Here is a 17719-nt window from a genome sequence, read left to right on the forward strand (position 1 = left end):
GTACTTTCGTATTCTTTTCTCTTTTTCTCGATAGTCAATTGACTTTATTACAACTTTCACATTATTCAAAACAACTCAGTCAACTAGATTATTTTTTTTACAATGGGTGGCGATTTACCTTTAGAAATTGATGTTAAAATCCCAACCGGATTAACTTACAAACAACCAACGGGTTTGTTCATCAACAATGAATTTACCTACCCAAAACAAAAGAGAACTTTTGAAGTTATTTCCCCAGTTAATGAAGAAGTAGTTGCCAGTGTTTATGAAGCATTGGAGGAAGATGTTGACGTTGCCGTTGATGCCGCAATTGCTGCTTATCAAACTTGGTCAACTAGTGCTCCGGAGCTTAGATCTTCTGTATTGTACAAAGTCGCTGATTTGGTTGAGAAGAATGCTGATACTTTGGCTCAAATTGAAACATTGGACAATGGTAAATCCATTTCAAATGCAAAAGGTGACGTTCAATTGGTTGCCAACTACTTTAGATCATGTGCTGGTTGGTGTGACAAGATTTTGGGTTCTGTCATCAACACTGGGGGTACTCATTTCAACTATACTGAAAGAGTTCCATTGGTTTGTGGTCAAATTATTCCATGGAACTTTCCTCTTTTGATGTTGTCGTGGAAATTGGGTCCAGTTTTGGCCAGTGGTTCCACAACTGTGTTAAAAACCGCTGAACAAACACCATTGTCAGCCTTGTTTTTCGCCAAATTATTGGTTGAAGCTGGCTTGCCAAAAGGTGTTGTCAATATCATTTCTGGTTTTGGTAAGACTGCTGGTGCTGCTATTGCCAGCCACATGAAGTTGGAAAAGGTTGCTTTTACTGGATCCACTCTTGTTGGTAAAACCATTATGAAGGCTGCTGCCGACTCAAACTTGAAAAAGGTGACATTGGAATTGGGTGGTAAGTCTCCAAATATCGTGTTTGATGATGCTGATGTTGATAATACCATTAAAAACATTATTGCTGGTATTTTTTACAACTCTGGTGAAGTCTGCTGTGCCGGTTCACGTGTCTTGATTCAATCTGGAGTTTATGATGAAGTTGTAAAGAAATTGAAGGCTGCTGCTGAAAATATCAAATGTGGTGATCCATTTGACCCAAACACCTTTATGGGTGCTCAAGTTTCCGAAATTCAAATGTCAAAGATTTTACAATACATTGAATCAGGTAAGGAACAAGGTGCAAAGATCATCACTGGTGGTTGCAGAGCTGACGGTAAAGGTTACTTTGTCAAGCCAACCATTTTCGGAGATGTTGCTGGTCACATGAAGATTGTCAAGGAAGAAATCTTTGGTCCAGTTGTCACATTGATCAAGTTTGATACTGTTGATGAAGCAATTGAATTGGCCAACAACACTGAATATGGTTTAGCTGCAGGTGTTCACTCAAGAGACGTTAACAAGTGTATCTATGTCTCAAGCAAAATCAAGGCCGGTACCATTTGGGTCAACACTTACAATGATTTCCACCCAATGGTTCCATTTGGTGGATTCAGTGCTTCTGGTATTGGTAGAGAAATGGGTGAAGAAGTGTTCCATGAGTACACTCAAACTAAAGCTGTGAGAATCAGATTAAACACAAAGTTTTAAACTCGGTTTGTAATGTTTGTATGATCTATAGCAAAAAAGAGAACGATATTTAAGAGTTAAGATAGTTCGTCGTAGATAATTTTAATTATAGCAGTTACTGTGTCCCAGCGCTCTATTTTTGTAGATCAGTGTTGGTAGCACCAAAATCAACAACAAACAAATCAATTCACCAATCCATAACCTACATTTATTTTGTTTTCAATCATGGCACATGGTCACGATGAACAGCTGAAAGGACGGAAAAAAGACTCTATCGAGCTCTTTCTTGGAAGCTCACAACTTTTCCTCGAAAATGGTCTATCACAATTACGATACATGATATTAACAGAAGGACTTTCAATTCCTGAAGGATATGACCAATGTCCTTACAGATCCTATGTGTGGTCAATTTTAAGTCGTACACAGACGTTCTCCACCGAACATTACTTGCAGCTATTGTCAGAACTGGAAAACAGCTTGAGCAAAGAGCTACGAATGAAAATTAAGAATGACACTTTTCGTACATTAATGAATGATCAAAGGTTTCATCAAAAAGTAAGTGAAGATCTGCTAATTAGAATTTTGTCATGTGTTGCAATGACCAATGATGTGGGCTATGTTCAAGGGCTCAATGTGCTACTTGCTCCTATTGCATACAGTTGTCATCGAAGTGAACCACAAGCATTTGCTATACTACACTCCGTAATCACCTACCATATCCCACTATACATCACACCGAATTTAGAAGGTGTTCATACTGGTCTTAGTCTAGTTGATGTTGTGCTTAAGCTGATTGATCCAGTGTTAAGTGAAGCATTGGACTCAAAATTTTTGAAAACGGAGATTTATGCGTTTCCCTCAGTACTTACATTAAGTGCATGCACGCCACCGTTGCAAGCAGTTTTGAAATTGTGGGATTTTTTATTTGCATATGGGTTCCATATGAATATCTTGTTCATTGTGGCCCAATTGATTATTCATAGGACGGTAATTTTGGAATCGGAACAACCAATGAAAATTTTGCGTAATTTCCCTAGTTTGGAAGCTAATGAAATTATCAAGTTGAGTTTGAGTTTTATACCTGAGTTGCCGAAACCACTTTTTGAGTTGATTGCAAGGCATGGATACGATAAATCTGTCCCCAAAAGATTGAAGGCATTTTTAGCTGATGGGGAATAATTGATGGGGAGAGGGAAGACGCACAGGAAGCCGTTGTAACCAGACGCTTTGGTATTCATTACATCTAGAGGAAAATGCAACGTCATGTATTAAGCTTTTTCTATCAAAGATTATTGAATCCATACATTGTAAATAATATTGGATGTAATGACGATGAAGCTATTTCATTACACTTTCAGCCAAGATCTCATCGCGAGAGAAAGTACGGCGAACAAATTCCGATGCTCATAACCGAATATGGGCCCTTTACTGGCCTTATTGAAAGTCTCAACAACCTGATGGCTGCAAAATGTCCCATTAAGCTCCTGCGCGAAAATAATTGGACCCTTGTGCATTTTCTATTGAAAAGTACATTTGGACTAACGCACACAAGTTGACCACTATATGAGCACCAGCTATTTAGTCTATTGGAACTGGGGTCAGTACGCCTTATTTTTTTTTTTTTCTCCCAACTAAGTCATGATAAAGTTCCATGCCCAGAAAATAGAGCCAGATATGAAATATAATACACCAGTAACATAACATCTGCTAAGATAATTTCCACCCCATGAATCCAGCACTTTTCCGCCGAGGTAAGAGTTGCGTTTACGAGAGTCGAGTTTGACCTGTGCTGCATATTGATTAAGAGTAAAAGAAATGTATTTTAGTGGAGCCGATTTCCCCACTAGAAACTTTCAAGTGAGATTATAAGTACCACACATTTTGCCCTTATTCTTACTTTTGCATCTATTTCAAACCCCAAGTGAGAAACTATGAAAGCAGATGCAATCAGCAGCGGGCTTCGTCACATTACCTCAAACGCATCAGAGGTTAGGGTTGTTGACCCAAAACACAATGCAGGTGATGTTGATTTGTTACACCAAATTGGCTACAAGCAAGAATTGAGACGTCATTACTCCATCATTCAAGTATTTGGTATCGCATTCTCCATTATGGGATTGTTGCCCAGTATTTCATCAGTTCTTGCAATTGGGTTGGCATCAGGTCCAGCAGGTTTAGTATGGGGATGGTTTATCGCCAGTTGTTTCATCTTTAGTGTTGGCACCTCAATGTCGTTTTTGGGTAGTGCAATCCCTACAAGTGGTGGCTTGTACTACTATTGCAATTACTATTGTCCTGATATTGTTCGAGTTCCCTTGAGTTACCTTATAGCATGTTCAAATTCATTAGGTTTATTGGGCGGGTTATGCAGTATTAGTTATGGTTTCGCCGTGGAGGTGTTGTCTGCCATTTCCATTGCCCGAGACAATACATTTGAAATTACCAATTTCAAATGTTATGGAATCTTTTGTGCTTGTATCGCTCTGAATGTTGTCATTTCGTGTTTGACCACTCGCCACGCCGCCAAGTTTCAAACATTGTCCATTATTGTCAATATGTTTTTGGTGATACTTTTTCTCATTGCGGTTCCCATTGGGTTTTCAAGAAATAATAGTTTCAACTCAGCAAAGTATATGTTCACCCACTTTGAAAATGCCAGGGATTGGCCAACTGGTTGGAGTACAATCATGTCTTTTCAAACTGCGATTTGGACAATTGGAGCATTTGATTCTGTAATTCATTGTTCAGAAGAAGCATTAAATGCACAAAGATCAATTCCGTACGGAATTTTGGGCTCTATTGGGGCTTGCTGGTGGTTTGGCTGGTTCATCATGATTGTTTGTGCTGCTTGTATCAAAGATGCCGATGTTGGTAGGGTTTTGGCTTCGGAAACGGGCTCACCAATGGCACAAATTATCCTTGATTCATTGGGGAAGAAGTGGGCAGTGGCATTCATGGCAATGATTGCAGTTGGACAATATTGTATGGCCATCTCAATCATGATTGCATTGTCACGACAAATTTGGTCTTTTGCTCGCGATGATGGATTACCAGTTATTTACAAGTGGGTCAAATATATTGATCCCAAAATTAAAGTGCCCGTTAGAGCTACAATCTTTGCTGGCTGTTTGGGATTGATTATGGGTTTATTAGTCACGATTCCAGGCACCGCTGGCGCAAACGCCTTGTTTTCACTTTGTATCACGTCGAATGGTCTCTCATGGGGAATGCCAGTTTTTCTTGTGACATTATCATACGGAAGAAACAAGTTTATCTCCGGCCCTTTTTACTTTGGACTCAAGTGGAGCACCGTTGTCAATTTGATTACAATTTGTTGGTTAAGTTTTGCAATTGTTATGAGCATGTTTCCCGACTCTACCCGTGTAACCAAGGATACTATGAATTACACGGTTGCAGTGAATGCTGGCGTTTGGATTTTATCATTGACTTACTATTTTGTTTGGGGTCATAGAGCCTATTCTGGACCGAAATCCAATCTTGACGACTCCGATTCAGAAATTTCAAGCGTCAAGAATTTGGATGAACTTTTGAATGAGAAAAAATAGAATTGGTGCAAAGGCGGTTTACATTAGTTGAGTGGTTTATGAATACTCTCTTTGATTCGATTTGTAGTACGTATGTACAAACAGCTACACTTTGCACTATTTTGCTTTACCCCCTGCGCATTCCTCGTTTAGATGATGTTTCTCTTGAAATCTTCATGGTCAAAATAAGTTGCAAGAACTGTACGGTCATTGTACAGTCTTCCTGAAAGCTCCATTATCGCCTTCAATGCGGACTTTTCGTCATCAAATTCAATAAATATTTTCCCCAATCCGGCGATATTCAACTGCTGCAATCCTGGTGTAAAATCATTGGCTGGTCGTGGAATTTTGATGGACACAACTGTCCCAAACTGAGATGCTTCATCTTTTATATCTTTGTGCAAAAACCTTACATTCGAATCATCCATCAAGTCTTTTATCGAAACAGCATTTATCAACTGAACCACATTTGAACTAGCTCTAGGGCAAACTAGTTCATTATTTACTAATTTTGGCAACGTATAGTAATCAATAGGTCCATTTTGTATTGGTGTTTTTTTATTTGGAAGGCACGAGTAAAAAGCATTCGTCACAAAAGACAATCCCATCAACTTGTCAATGATACCTTCCTCATTCAGTCTGAATTCTGCAAATATCAACCCCAAAGGCTCTTTAGTACCTTTTTCTCGGAAATATTGCATTCCAACGAGAGGGGCCAATGTCAGAAGATGTTCCCTTGCATCATCAGAGGAAACATTGGGCGACACAACAAGGGAAATCTTTCTTGGGCTATCTTTGACAATTTCCTGGACCTCCTCTGAGGTAGTCGCTTCATCCTGAACAACATACTCATTTGGTCTGGATATTTGTAATCGGAATTTATCCGCCAATTCCCTTCTTTCAACATGATTCTCCTTATAAGCATTGAAAAGTAGTTCTGTGCCATTTAACGAGTAAATAATTGTTGCACACTCACTATTATTGAATTCAATAATCAACGTCTTGTCATCCTTTGATTTCCTTTTACTGTGTACATTATTACTTGAGCTTTGTTCGAAATCAATCATTCTTAAATAGTCGTTAAAAAATTCAACAATCTTCAAGTAATTAATCGATTCAATGCCACTAATGACTAGAGTTTTCGCCACTCTTGAATCAACGGGATCAATCCTACTTGCTTCGTTCAAAATATCGTTGCTATTCGATAGTCTATCTTTCACCAACCCTTCTAGCTTTGTAAAATCAACAGGACGTGGGAATCCAGGCAATGGAAACAACCCTGATAGTTTTGCTCTTGGCGCACTTACTTTTTCAAAGCCCTTTGCCTTGACACCCCACCGCGAGTCAATAACCTTGATTTCATTCAATGGTTGTACCCCACTTAAGCTTTCCAAATGGCGTTCCAATTCTTTAATACCGTTTTCAATGTCAGCTTTCGACAATTTTGCTTCTGACCTAGGAGGGAGTGTTTGCTGAAATCTGCGAGGCTCAGAATGATAGCTTGTGTCGTACTGATCTCTCTTTCGCGACTGGTTAGGCCAATAAGAGTTTTCTTGGTAGTCATCGTACCGCCTCTTGTTGTTCCTAGGCCTATAGCTGTCACCATGGTACGAATTCGGCCCATTCTGTGGTTCGGGATACCGCTGCTTTGCTCGATATGAATTTGACCCATCGAAATACCTCTGCTGCTCTCCATATGAGATCGATTCATTACCTCTCTCGAGGTGACTGCTTCGAGCGACATTATTACCCCTCTCGACATTTCTTTCATTACCTCGAGAAAAGTTCGATTGGTTAAGTGTTTCAGAATTTCCTTCATTTCCTTCATTTCCTTGATGTGCGATTGGCTCCTGTGGTGTATCGGCATATCTTTCCTTTCCACGATCTCGGTACGCATAAGCTTGATAGATACTTCTGTCATTACCACTTATATTTTGACGTAGGGGATGAGAGGGATCATTGTGTGTGCCTGAACTGTGGTATTTTTGGGGGTATTCTTCACGCGATCGAATCGATGAACCTGAGCGTGCTGATGATGTCCTGTTAGTATCACCGTATTTTCCTCTTCGCGAATATTCGTGTGGTGATGGGTTTGACATACTGGTGTTGAACAATAGCGAGAGCAGGCGATGTAGCTAAAAATGATGATGCACACTGTTGCTAACTTTTCGTTAGATTTTTCTGATTTTTTTTTTTTTGCTTCCCAAGCAGTGACTCTACAAAGGGGATCAATGAAAAATTACTTTACTGTTAAATACTCTATGTCTACAATTCATCATGCGCTATCTTCACATCGTCACCATCAACTTCACCTAATGGCACCTCGTCGTGTGTTTCAGATGCATTCTCGTGTACGGTATTGGATGCAATTTGAGTTGGAGAGCTGATTTCACTCTCCTCTGTATCGTCATCCTCATCCTTTTTGTTCTCATTAGCAGCTTTCCTCTCCGCCTCTTTAGCAGCCTCTCTCAACTTCTTTCTATATTCCTTTTGTAATTGTCTTTCCGTCAATTTGTCAAATTGTTCGTCAAAGAGCTTAAGCCGTTCAATGTGGGTGTTCTCCAATTCCATGAGATCAATTACCATTTGAGCGACCCCCTTGGCTAATGACTCGTGGAAGGTGTACAACTCACTCTTGCTAATCTTATTGAACTTTGAATCCGAAAAGTTTAGCAACTCCCCAATTTTACTTATGACTTCTCTATACTCTTGTAAATTCTTATCAAAGGATAGCATTTTGTCTTCTTTACCCATGAGCTTCAACTTGATCCTATCGTTTTCTTTATCAAAGTTGAAACGAGCCTCGTCATATTTCTTACGAATTTCTGCAATTTGCTCACCAAACTTCAACATGCTTGATTGAATCTTCATGATCAACTTTGAGCCATCTTCGTACAAGTTCTTCATGCCGTCTTTTGACAAATCGGTGCTTGACATCTCGAGATATCTCTTGACTTCCTGTTCGCGCTTACCTGCGTTTTTAATCTTTTGCCTCAAGTTATCAATCAGGGCATCATCGCTTTCAAAATCCAACCACTCGATTTGTTCACTCACGTAGTTGGTGAATTTGGAAATTTCCTTTGAGCTCAATTCTTTTGACAAGGTCTCTTCATTAGATTCGATGAGGTCCCTTAACTTGTACAATTGACTCTCCAACTGGTTCCTCGCAGCTGTCAACTCAATCTTGGCATCGTCCAAGTAATTCAAGTAGGCAAGTTTTCGAAGTAACTTTTTCTTTTCGTCCTTAGCTATTGGTTCAATATGAGGGTATACTGCAGGAGGAATTGAAACATAGGTCGACTTTAATGCTTTTGATCTTTTGGATTTGGAATTAGTATCGGTCGAATTCGTGTCACTCGATGTAGAGTTGAATTCGCCTTCCGTTTCTTGTTCGTCATCAGACCCATCAACCAAAACTTCTTGCTCTCCACTGTTCTTAAGCAAATTCTTCAAAAATGAGCCAGATTTCTTGGGTTGGCATTGTATGTTGGCTTTTACGAGATCAAATATCTTGCTCCTGTTGAGCTCAAAAGTAGCTAAGACTTCTTTGTTTTCATCAGACTTGCATCCCAATTTTTCAATCGCACTGGAAACATCACCAAAGTTGTATGATTTGATCAACGAGCCATCCTCAAACAATGAAATAGACAACGAGTCACCAACCTCACCTAGACTAACTTTTGTTGTATTGTCCACCACCGATCCTTCTGGGAATACAACCAACTGCTCTTCATTTCCATTCACACTCACCTCGAAATTATGGTAGCTTTTGTCAACTAGTTTGATATCTTTGGGGCTTTGCGTTTTCGTTTTCAATTTCAAGCCCATTTGAGTGGTTCCCAAGGCGGAACTTTCATCAGTGTTGACCGACTTGGAAATCTTGTCCTCGCCAACAAATAAGGAAACGTGTTTCTGTACAAATGGAACTCTTGTGGAACCTCCGTTCAATATCACCGACTTTAAACTCTCAACAGATAAGCCAGATTTCTTCAAGGCGGTTTCAATTGGTTTGGTAACTCTGTCCATTAAATCTGAATTGATTTCCTCAAACTCGTCTCTTGTAATCAGAACTTTGAAATCCTTGTCTCCATATATAGACTCCAAGGTCGTGTGGTATTCCGTATTTGCCGACAAGATGATTTTTGCCTTTTCTGCAACCTCATACAATCTGGCGTGAATTTTATCGCTGAGATCTGACGATTCCAAGTTGAAATGATTAAGAAGTTTTTCCAATATAATGGAATAAACCGATTCCGTCAATGTCTTTCCGCCAAACAATAAATCCTCTCCTACACTTTCCATTTGCAAGACAACCTTCCCATTGGATTGTGGGGTGATGGAAAATAACGTTGCCGTAGTATAACCAGCACCAGCATCAAAGACCAAATGATATTCTGAGACATCATTATAATCAGATTGGTCATATTTCTTGTTTCCAGCAAAGTTGAGTGCTACAGAAGTTCCCTCATCTACCAACCCCAAAACGTTTGAAAAATTTGCCAAGTACAAGGAGTCCAAATAGGCTCGACGAGTTGCTTGAGAAGAAAAAGGAGGTATGCTGATTGCAACATCTTCAACTAATGCTGCAGCATTTGGATTTTCTTCAAGATCATTCAAAGCCCTTGCCTTTATTTCATTCAACGACATGGCCAACAATTCCTCCACAGAAAATTGATATGTTGAATTTTCCAATCCGAGATCAAACTTGATAGCATTGTTTCTAGAATCATCTGCCACTAACTTGATGCCAAAATGGGTCCGTAAATACTTTTCAGTGGCAGGATCATCAAAAGATTTCCCAATCAATTGTTTCAAATCCAAAACTGTGTTTTGAGGAAATCTGGTCATCAACGAACCCATTTGGGATCCGTAAGATCTTTCCAAGCCACCATTTAGCTCTTTTCTGATACAGATTCCTGACAAGTCTTTTCTTTTCCCCTCATCTGTCAAAACTAACTCAAATGGAATACCTGGTGCTAATAGCACGGCTTTAGTGAACTGTTGCCCATAGTCAATTCCCACAATCGCTGAAAAGACAGACGATAGTATGCACGCTAACGTGAGAAATAATCTCATTTCTAAAAGCAAAACTGGATTAACGAATGGTATTGGTGAGTTGAAATTGCTTGCGGTGATAAATACAATTTGTTGGCACTTTTCATGTTTTTCATGATTTTTTTCTTTTTTTCTCTCACTTCACAAAACCTGGAGTCGATAATTTTTCATCTTTTGGGGGTGGCGAGGGTAATTCACTGCGAGACTGAGTTCCACTGTGTTGGCGAGAAAGAGTTTTATAAATAGGAGACTGTGATTGAAAACGACAGCTAATAGTCCCACCAGTCTAGCGTAGATTCAACCGATTCTTTTCTTGTATAGTATCGTGGACGTAACACGGAAAAATGAATGAAAAGGACAACACATCAAAAGCAAAGGCACAAAAAAAAAACAAAAAAAGAAAAAGAAACATTAATACATTAATCCCGTAACTACTCTATCGTGTACTCGGATCCCTGATTACATCCTAAGGTAAGTTACAAATGTCTAGGCTAGCCAATCGTTCACGTTTGTGATACGAGAAAGTGTTGGTAGCATAACAAACTCTCATTACTTTGATATGTATGGTAGCGCCAAGGGACTTCAACTTTAAGCAACTTGAATGGGGTAGAGATTTATATAAATGGTCGAAGCTCCACAATTGTATCGATGTAACGAGCCCAATACTCAAGCATCTGCTAGAAACTCAAAGGATGTTGAAATCAGACAAACCCGTCATTCAAAACGACAACGACTCGGTCAACAAGACCAAGGGCACTGTTGTAAATGGCTTAGGCGAAAAAGAGGAGCAGGGTAAGGATACCACGGGCGAAGTTTTGAATGACAATCAATTGAAACAAGTCCATCTCCCGGCCAATGCTGGAGGAGCTGAAGGTGGCAACAATTCTCCATTGGGAAATGAAAAAAACTCCTTGGCTGCAAATGTGGATTTTTCTGATACCAAAAATGTTCCGGCATTGAGTGGAGACGGCAAAGATGGGAATCTGAGTGGTAATGCCATGACGAACTCACTGAACAATTTGGTTTCGAACAATATTGAAAGATTTTTCAGAAGGAGTAAACAGAAAGAAGAGTCTGTTAAAAAAAAAGAACAAGCTGTCTCCGGTGATGTGTCTTTGATCCCACTTGAAGAAGACGGAACACCCCGTAATACACCACCAAATGACACCAATGTGGATACCCAAAGTGTAAAGTCGGCGGACTCAACCAAATGGAGCAAAAAACAAATTTTAAGTCTGGTCTTTTCGTTATTTGCTGGCACACCTCCACAAGACAATCCCAAAAGCAATCCAAACTCCAGCGATGAGGATTCTGATTTTACGACTCCAAATATACAGTTGATTGAGATGCCGAAGATTCCTTCGCGATTTCGGGCAAGAGAGATTAATGGATTTGGGATCCTTTCAAATTCTCAATCTTTGCCAATGGAGACGAAAAAGCAATATCAAAATCTCTTGAATAGTGGTGTCACTTGCGTTTTGCAATTTTGCAAGTATTTGGAAATCACGAGTGAGAGATCTAAGAAACAAGATATAAGAAAGAGCTTTATTGTTCAATTCTCTAGAATGCATTCGGAATTGGCATTCACTGTGGCAAATTTGAATGGGACAGAAAAAGTTAATACTGAGCTTTTGTTGCTGCTAAAGACTTTGTTCAATGATTTGTTTAGCTGCAACCACATTATTTGGATTGCCAATAAGTTTGAGTATGATGATTTTGGAAGAAAGTTTAGAAAAACAATTGCGGAGGTTTTGCGTGAAGAGTTTCAGTATGAGGTTAGTCACAACAGAGATGATTTCTACCGTCATGTTATTGCCGCTAGTTTATTACAATGGAAGAGAAATATCCCATTTCCAAAATAGTTTATATATATATATATATATATATTGTATTACATTAGTTTTATTGCATATGAAGAAACGTAAATTTTTTTTCTCTATATGGGTGCAAAATCTTTGCCTCTATTTACTCCGACGGAATGTCCGAGATACGAACTACTGGTACGTTACAAGGGGCAACAGATAGAGATTCCAGAGCAGGCGCTTCAGATAGACAAAACATTTATTGCATCCTCCACAGCTGACCCCTCCTGTAATATATCCACTTTGCTTACCTCCACTATGAAGTCTTCTTCTAACCTTATCACATCGCATCGGAAAAATTCTCAATAGCAAAAACAAAAAAAAAATTGTCTTTCAACAAGAGAAGCTGTTTGCACATTTTCTTTTTCCCTCTTTTCTTGGGCTTGGTACATATTACCCTCCTCCCGCTGGATTCGATTGGAATAAAACCCCTTTCAAGAACTCAAGATTGATCACACTCAACCATGTCCGATGAAAAGATGTATATTTCGTACAATAATGTACACCAATTGTGTCAGGAATCAGCTGACAAGATCAAACAATTTAAACCCGATTTGATCATTGCAATTGGTGGAGGTGGGTTTATCCCAGCGAGAATGTTGCGTTCATTTTTGAAAGAACCAGGCCAACCAAATGTTAGAATCATGGCCATCATTTTGTCCTTGTATGAAGAGATTGAAAACTCTGATGGAGTGCAAGAAAAGCCAGGTACTAGAGTCAGCAGAACTCAATGGATTGATTATGCTCAGTCCAAAATCGACTTGGTTGGGAAGAACATCTTGATCATTGATGAGGTTGATGACACAAGAACTACATTACATTATGCCGTCTCAGAGTTGAAGAAGGATGTCGAGGAACAAGCCAAAGCTTCCAACGCTGATCCCAAGAGCACTAAGTTTGGTATCTTTGTTTTGCACGATAAAGATAAGAAAAAGAAAGCGGATTTACCAGACGAAATAATGAAGACCGGCAACTACTTTGCTGCAAGAACTGTGCCTGATGCCTGGATTGCTTACCCGTGGGAATCAACGGACATTGTGTACCATCAAAAGAAGGCCGAAGAACAAGGTAATGATGTGTTCCTTCCTTCTACTACAAAAGAATAGAGTTGTGTATAGATGTTAAAGCATAGATTCCAATTTCAATCAATCTCTATAACCTCGGGACTTCGTTCATGGTTTTTTAATGATGGATGGCTTGTATTTTTATCCTTTCTCTTTTTGCTTTGTCGCAAAGACTGACCAGATCCGGCAAATGCCTCTTTACTTTTCGCTTCATCCCTCATGCCTTCATCAATCTCCTCTTGAGTAGGTAAAACCACAGGAAATCCAAAGAATAGCTGATTATCAGGTAGAGTTAATGGCACTGCAGGAGCATTAGGATCCAAATCATCCATTGTGTATTTTCCATTTAAAGATTTGGTATCCTCCACTTTCTTCCCCGATAACTTTTGCCCCGATCCTCCGAATTTTGAAGCTGATCCACTATTCGATATCGCATCGCCCACGATTTGCGCATAATTGATAGATTTGGCCATTGTAGCAGCACCAGCTCCTCTATTTACACTAGATGGGTCGATCGGTTTCAGCAGTGATGGTGTGACACTTTTCGGTTTATATTCAGGCTCCACATATCCAACCGGAGGAGCAAAATCGGTCTCTAAATCAGTCTCCACAACACAAATACCATGAGTTGAACTCTCTGGCTTCACTTCCAAAACCTTAATTCCGTATATGGAATCGTTATAATTTACTTCAATCACGTCATTCACGGTCAATGTTGAAAATTTTCGCAAAACATTCTCCAACACTGCTTTGGGATCACTAATATCCAAAAAGTCTACACTTTGTGGTTCTATTTTGACAAATTTCCCTAAACTAAGATCACAATTCCTGATTTTGATCAAGCTTCCTGGTTGTAGTTGTAACGTGTCCATCATCCATTGAGGGATGTAACATCTTCCTTCTTCACTGGTAAACTCCAAAACACCACTGTGTGTCAAAAGATCTTTCTGTTCATTTCTAAGCTCAAACAACATAGGGTATCTGATGTGCAACATTGTTAACTTGTTCAATGCTGATGGTGGCAAAAAGATCTTGCCTCCATAGTTTGCATCATCCTTGCGAACTAAATCAGGCATCATTGCAATTGGATAGCATCTAAAGTATTCTTCAAACGTGTTACTGGCTGGCATTCCAAAACCGGACATCCCTCCTCCGAATACGGAGGATCCAAAACTAGAAAACATGTAGCGTGTTGATGAAGGGGAGAGGATAAGTACGTGGGTATTATGCTTTTTTTTCATTTGCCGTTAAATATTTTTGTTAGTGCGCACTGATATACAAATACTACATAGGTACATGGAATCTCCCCTCAACTTCAGCGTCTGGTTTGTTGAGTTACTCTTACAAGTTCTTGAATCATCTCCTTTTTGCTATCATCCAAATCACCAAACAAAATGTGATACTTTTCTGGTTCATTTTGTTGCATAGAAAGGAAAACTTGAACAAACTCTTCAAATCCATTAACCCTATCAATAGGTGTTTCCCTGAGAGCTTCCATTTCCGCTTCGTCCATCTCATACTCATCATCTAAATCGCCTATGTCAGCGAACTCATCATTGTCATCATCATCTGTTACCTCGGTTTTAACCTGGTCCTTTTGACTAATTTCATTAGTTAAGATTGAATTTTTGGTTCTGATCGCATTTGGCAAAGCAGCCACGTTGTTTATAAGTAAATCAACAGTTTCTCCAACCAAGTCTTCCTGAATGCTTTTGACGGCTTCACTTTTAAGGATGGCCAAAGCGCATAAAATCTGTAATTTGCATCCATAGACACTCTGGAAATCATCACTATGTTTGATCCATAATTTGTAAAACTCCACAGTAAAACCTCTGGATCCTATAAAGTTGACTGTATTTACTGGATCAACAAAAATGGCAGCAAAAAGAATACGAAGTAATGATAAACGGTGCAACATGAATCCGTCAAATGCATTTTGGGCGTCCAAGTTATGGTAAATTTCAAATATTTCAGTCAAGAAGTTTGGTAAAAGAGATGCAATTCGCGTATCCATGGCCAAAATGGTTAGTTCAATATCTTCAAACGCCGAGTGAGCAAATATTGGATCCATGTCTTCTTGTTTCAAAACACCGAAGCACACATTCATCATTGATTGGACATAAGGATGCTGCATGGTAACTTGAGGATTGGTAAATCCTTTGTTGACAATACCCACAAAGAATGGTTGAAACAGATCAAAATATTCGTAAGCATAAGTCTCGAATGCATCAATCACACTCTGGTACATTGACCACATAGTAGTTGTCACCTCTTGATTCAAGTACAACAATGACTCCATAATCTCAACGATTTCCGTCAAAAATACCACCATCGCATTTTCCAAAACAAAGCTGATTAACTCTTGAACCACCGTCTCCAAACGAGTTCCTATTTTCGAGGCATGTGAGGTGGAAAGAATCAAGGTGGTCAATGTACTCAATAAGCCACTTGCCTGGTACTCCTTGTCGGTTTCGATCGCTCCTCCTGCGCTTTGCAGTTCAAGAATATCATTGCACAATTGAAGAAATTGTTCAACCAACTTAGTTCCAAGCTCAACGGCATAAGGTTCAAGACTTTTGGCAAACTTCTCAACAAAAGTGTCCATCACATTGGTTAAAATCTCACTTTCGTACTTTTTCGATTTCTCCAACAAATTCTCCAATAATTGAGGCGCTTGGTCTGCAACATGGGCTGCTACTGAGTCCTCCTGAACCAAAGTAGCCAATGCATCTGCAGCTGTCAACTGGATTGGGAATTGGTTCTCATTTTGGAAACAAGTGATGATTCCTTGGAAAATCGATTGCAAGACTTGCATATCACTGTATTTGTGATTGTGGAACATAGCAATCGTATCACAAGCTCTTGCAGTAAGCCAAGGTGTTTTTGTAGCATTCTCATTTGACAACTCAGGAAGAACATACGTTGCAAGCATATTGTCCACTTGTCCATGACATGGTGAAGATTTTTGGTCCAACTTGTATGAAATTGTGGAAAGTATTCTGAGGGCTCCCTCAGTTTTCATTGCAACCTCCTGGTTTCCTCGATCGTTTGTTCTTTGCGTAAAGATGTCATTGATGATTCCGAAAACCACATTTATAGTCAGCTTGAACTTTTTATTGGAAAGTCTGAACACAAAATTGATGGCAGCAACATCACTGGTCTTTTGTTCCCTATTGACATCAAAAAATCTTCTAATATATTCAAATGTGTCGTCTTCGTAAAGTTCCATTGTTTCTTGCGTAGCTTGCAAAGATGGAAGTATCAAATGTCCGATTATAGCATCCAATTTATCACCCACCAATTCCCAACATGGCGTTTCAATTATGAGCTCCAAAAATGAAATCATATAAAACAATGATGCTTCACTCAACCATATCTTTCTGCTCGACCAATCTTCAATTATCTTCCAATAGGAGCTGAGGATTTCAGGAACGAAATTTGTGAGAAATATTTGAGTAAAATCGTTCTTTTCCTTGGTTAAATACCCGCCACCATGTTTGTTCAATAAACGATTCATATTGGCAAAACACCACTTAACTGCTTTCACTCGAGGGTGTAAAGCACGCTGTTCTGGTATATCTTCCTCCATAAGCTCTTTGGGTAAAGGCTTGTTGATTATCAGAATATGTATTTTACACCAGAGACCCAATTTGTTTATATCCATCAAATATGCCGGAAGGGAGGAATATGTGGCATTCTTGAATGATTTAACAATGAGGTAGAGCATTTCGTCGGTCACAGTACTTCCATCGTTGGAAATCAATGTCTGGGCCAACTGTTCAATAATTGGAAAGATCTCTTGGGCAATCGTTTCCACAACGGGGTTGGAAAAATTTTTCAGTTCAAGACCAGCCCATCTATAACTCTTAACATATTCATGCAAGCAAATCAACCCCACTAATATTTGGTCTTGATCTTGTGATGAAAGTAAATTGACAATCAATGCTGTTAGCTCATCCCACTTATCGTAGCTCAATATCCCGTTCAATGCAGTTGACAACGAAAATTTAATCTGGTTTATCTTGTGTGCTTTCATCAACGTGGGGACCAATTTGCTCTTTATATCACTTTTTTCATTTTCAAGAAGGAAATAGCTTGCTGGTTGTTTGGTACTTTCAGGCGCAATCCAATAGTTCAAAACTCTATTCTTGAAGAAAATTGCAGCTGCAATCTGTGTGCCAAGTTGAACCCCAGGCTCAATAATCAAGTCCAACAAATAACTCGTAAATCCGGGTTGTTGTTCATAAACGTGTAGTGACTGCTCGCTACTTTTTCTGACATGTTGGTCTGCGTCTAGAGTACCACCCAAAGCTTGAAGAAGTGAATCTTTATCCATTTTGAAATCAATTTAATGGTAAGGGAATGTACAGGATAAATGCGGTATGACTTCTATGGATATTTCAAACCTTTGTGCTAGCAAACTTTGGTTCGGAATATTGCCCTGGGTGCCAAAATATCAAAACTATGTCAATAATATATAACTCTGACGAAAAATTTGTTAAGTCAAAATTTTTTTTCTCGAACAGTCGCGATGGAGTAGTAAAGGACACTACCTATCAAAGAAGCTCTTCCAAGTCAACACTTGAGGAATCATTTACACCCCAAACTGTCAACAAAG

General features: G+C 39.3%; 9 protein-coding genes across 9 annotated transcripts; 5 read left to right on the plus strand and 4 right to left on the minus strand. All coding sequences in view use genetic code 12, as the record gives it.

Annotated features, from left to right (window-relative positions):
• Positions 1 to 102: 102 nt before the first annotated feature.
• On the plus strand, positions 103 to 1596 carry ALD5 (aldehyde dehydrogenase (NAD(P)(+)); the record flags this gene model as incomplete). The annotated part of the gene is made up of 1 exon (XM_036810181.1): positions 103 to 1596. One exon carries the CDS (start codon positions 103 to 105, stop codon positions 1594 to 1596), a length of 1494 nt encoding a protein of 497 aa, XP_036666744.1.
• Positions 1597 to 1911: 315 nt separating this feature from the next.
• BUB2 (Bub2p) lies at positions 1912 to 2754 on the plus strand (the record flags this gene model as incomplete). Its single annotated transcript, XM_036810182.1, has 1 exon — positions 1912 to 2754. The coding sequence occupies one exon, from the start codon at positions 1912 to 1914 to the stop codon at positions 2752 to 2754; it is 843 nt and encodes a 280-aa protein (XP_036666745.1).
• A 752-nt stretch (positions 2755 to 3506) lies between these two features.
• Positions 3507 to 5141, plus strand: CPAR2_212230 (uncharacterized protein; the record flags this gene model as incomplete). The annotated part of the gene is made up of 1 exon (XM_036810183.1): positions 3507 to 5141. The coding sequence occupies one exon, from the start codon at positions 3507 to 3509 to the stop codon at positions 5139 to 5141; it is 1635 nt and encodes a 544-aa protein (XP_036666746.1).
• A 128-nt stretch (positions 5142 to 5269) lies between these two features.
• CPAR2_212240 (uncharacterized protein) lies at positions 5270 to 7219 on the minus strand (the record flags this gene model as incomplete). The annotated part of the gene is made up of 1 exon (XM_036810184.1): positions 5270 to 7219. One exon carries the CDS (start codon positions 7217 to 7219, stop codon positions 5270 to 5272), a length of 1950 nt encoding a protein of 649 aa, XP_036666747.1.
• A 166-nt stretch (positions 7220 to 7385) lies between these two features.
• LHS1 (Hsp70 family chaperone) lies at positions 7386 to 10196 on the minus strand (the record flags this gene model as incomplete). Its single annotated transcript, XM_036810185.1, has 1 exon — positions 7386 to 10196. One exon carries the CDS (start codon positions 10194 to 10196, stop codon positions 7386 to 7388), a length of 2811 nt encoding a protein of 936 aa, XP_036666748.1.
• A 671-nt stretch (positions 10197 to 10867) lies between these two features.
• CPAR2_212260 (uncharacterized protein) lies at positions 10868 to 12037 on the plus strand (the record flags this gene model as incomplete). The annotated part of the gene is made up of 1 exon (XM_036810186.1): positions 10868 to 12037. One exon carries the CDS (start codon positions 10868 to 10870, stop codon positions 12035 to 12037), a length of 1170 nt encoding a protein of 389 aa, XP_036666749.1.
• A 464-nt stretch (positions 12038 to 12501) lies between these two features.
• Positions 12502 to 13143, plus strand: HPT1 (hypoxanthine phosphoribosyltransferase; the record flags this gene model as incomplete). Its single annotated transcript, XM_036810187.1, has 1 exon — positions 12502 to 13143. The coding sequence occupies one exon, from the start codon at positions 12502 to 12504 to the stop codon at positions 13141 to 13143; it is 642 nt and encodes a 213-aa protein (XP_036666750.1).
• A 35-nt stretch (positions 13144 to 13178) lies between these two features.
• Positions 13179 to 14246, minus strand: CPAR2_212280 (polyubiquitin-binding protein; the record flags this gene model as incomplete). The annotated part of the gene is made up of 1 exon (XM_036810188.1): positions 13179 to 14246. The coding sequence occupies one exon, from the start codon at positions 14244 to 14246 to the stop codon at positions 13179 to 13181; it is 1068 nt and encodes a 355-aa protein (XP_036666751.1).
• A 170-nt stretch (positions 14247 to 14416) lies between these two features.
• On the minus strand, positions 14417 to 17437 carry CPAR2_212290 (uncharacterized protein; the record flags this gene model as incomplete). The annotated part of the gene is made up of 1 exon (XM_036810190.1): positions 14417 to 17437. The coding sequence occupies one exon, from the start codon at positions 17435 to 17437 to the stop codon at positions 14417 to 14419; it is 3021 nt and encodes a 1006-aa protein (XP_036666752.1).
• Positions 17438 to 17719: the final 282 nt, after the last annotated feature.

This window comes from Candida parapsilosis, contig 005809, assembly GCF_000182765.1.
Source record: "Candida parapsilosis strain CDC317 annotated contig 005809".
Lineage (NCBI taxonomy): Eukaryota > Fungi > Ascomycota > Pichiomycetes > Serinales > Debaryomycetaceae > Lodderomyces > Lodderomyces parapsilosis.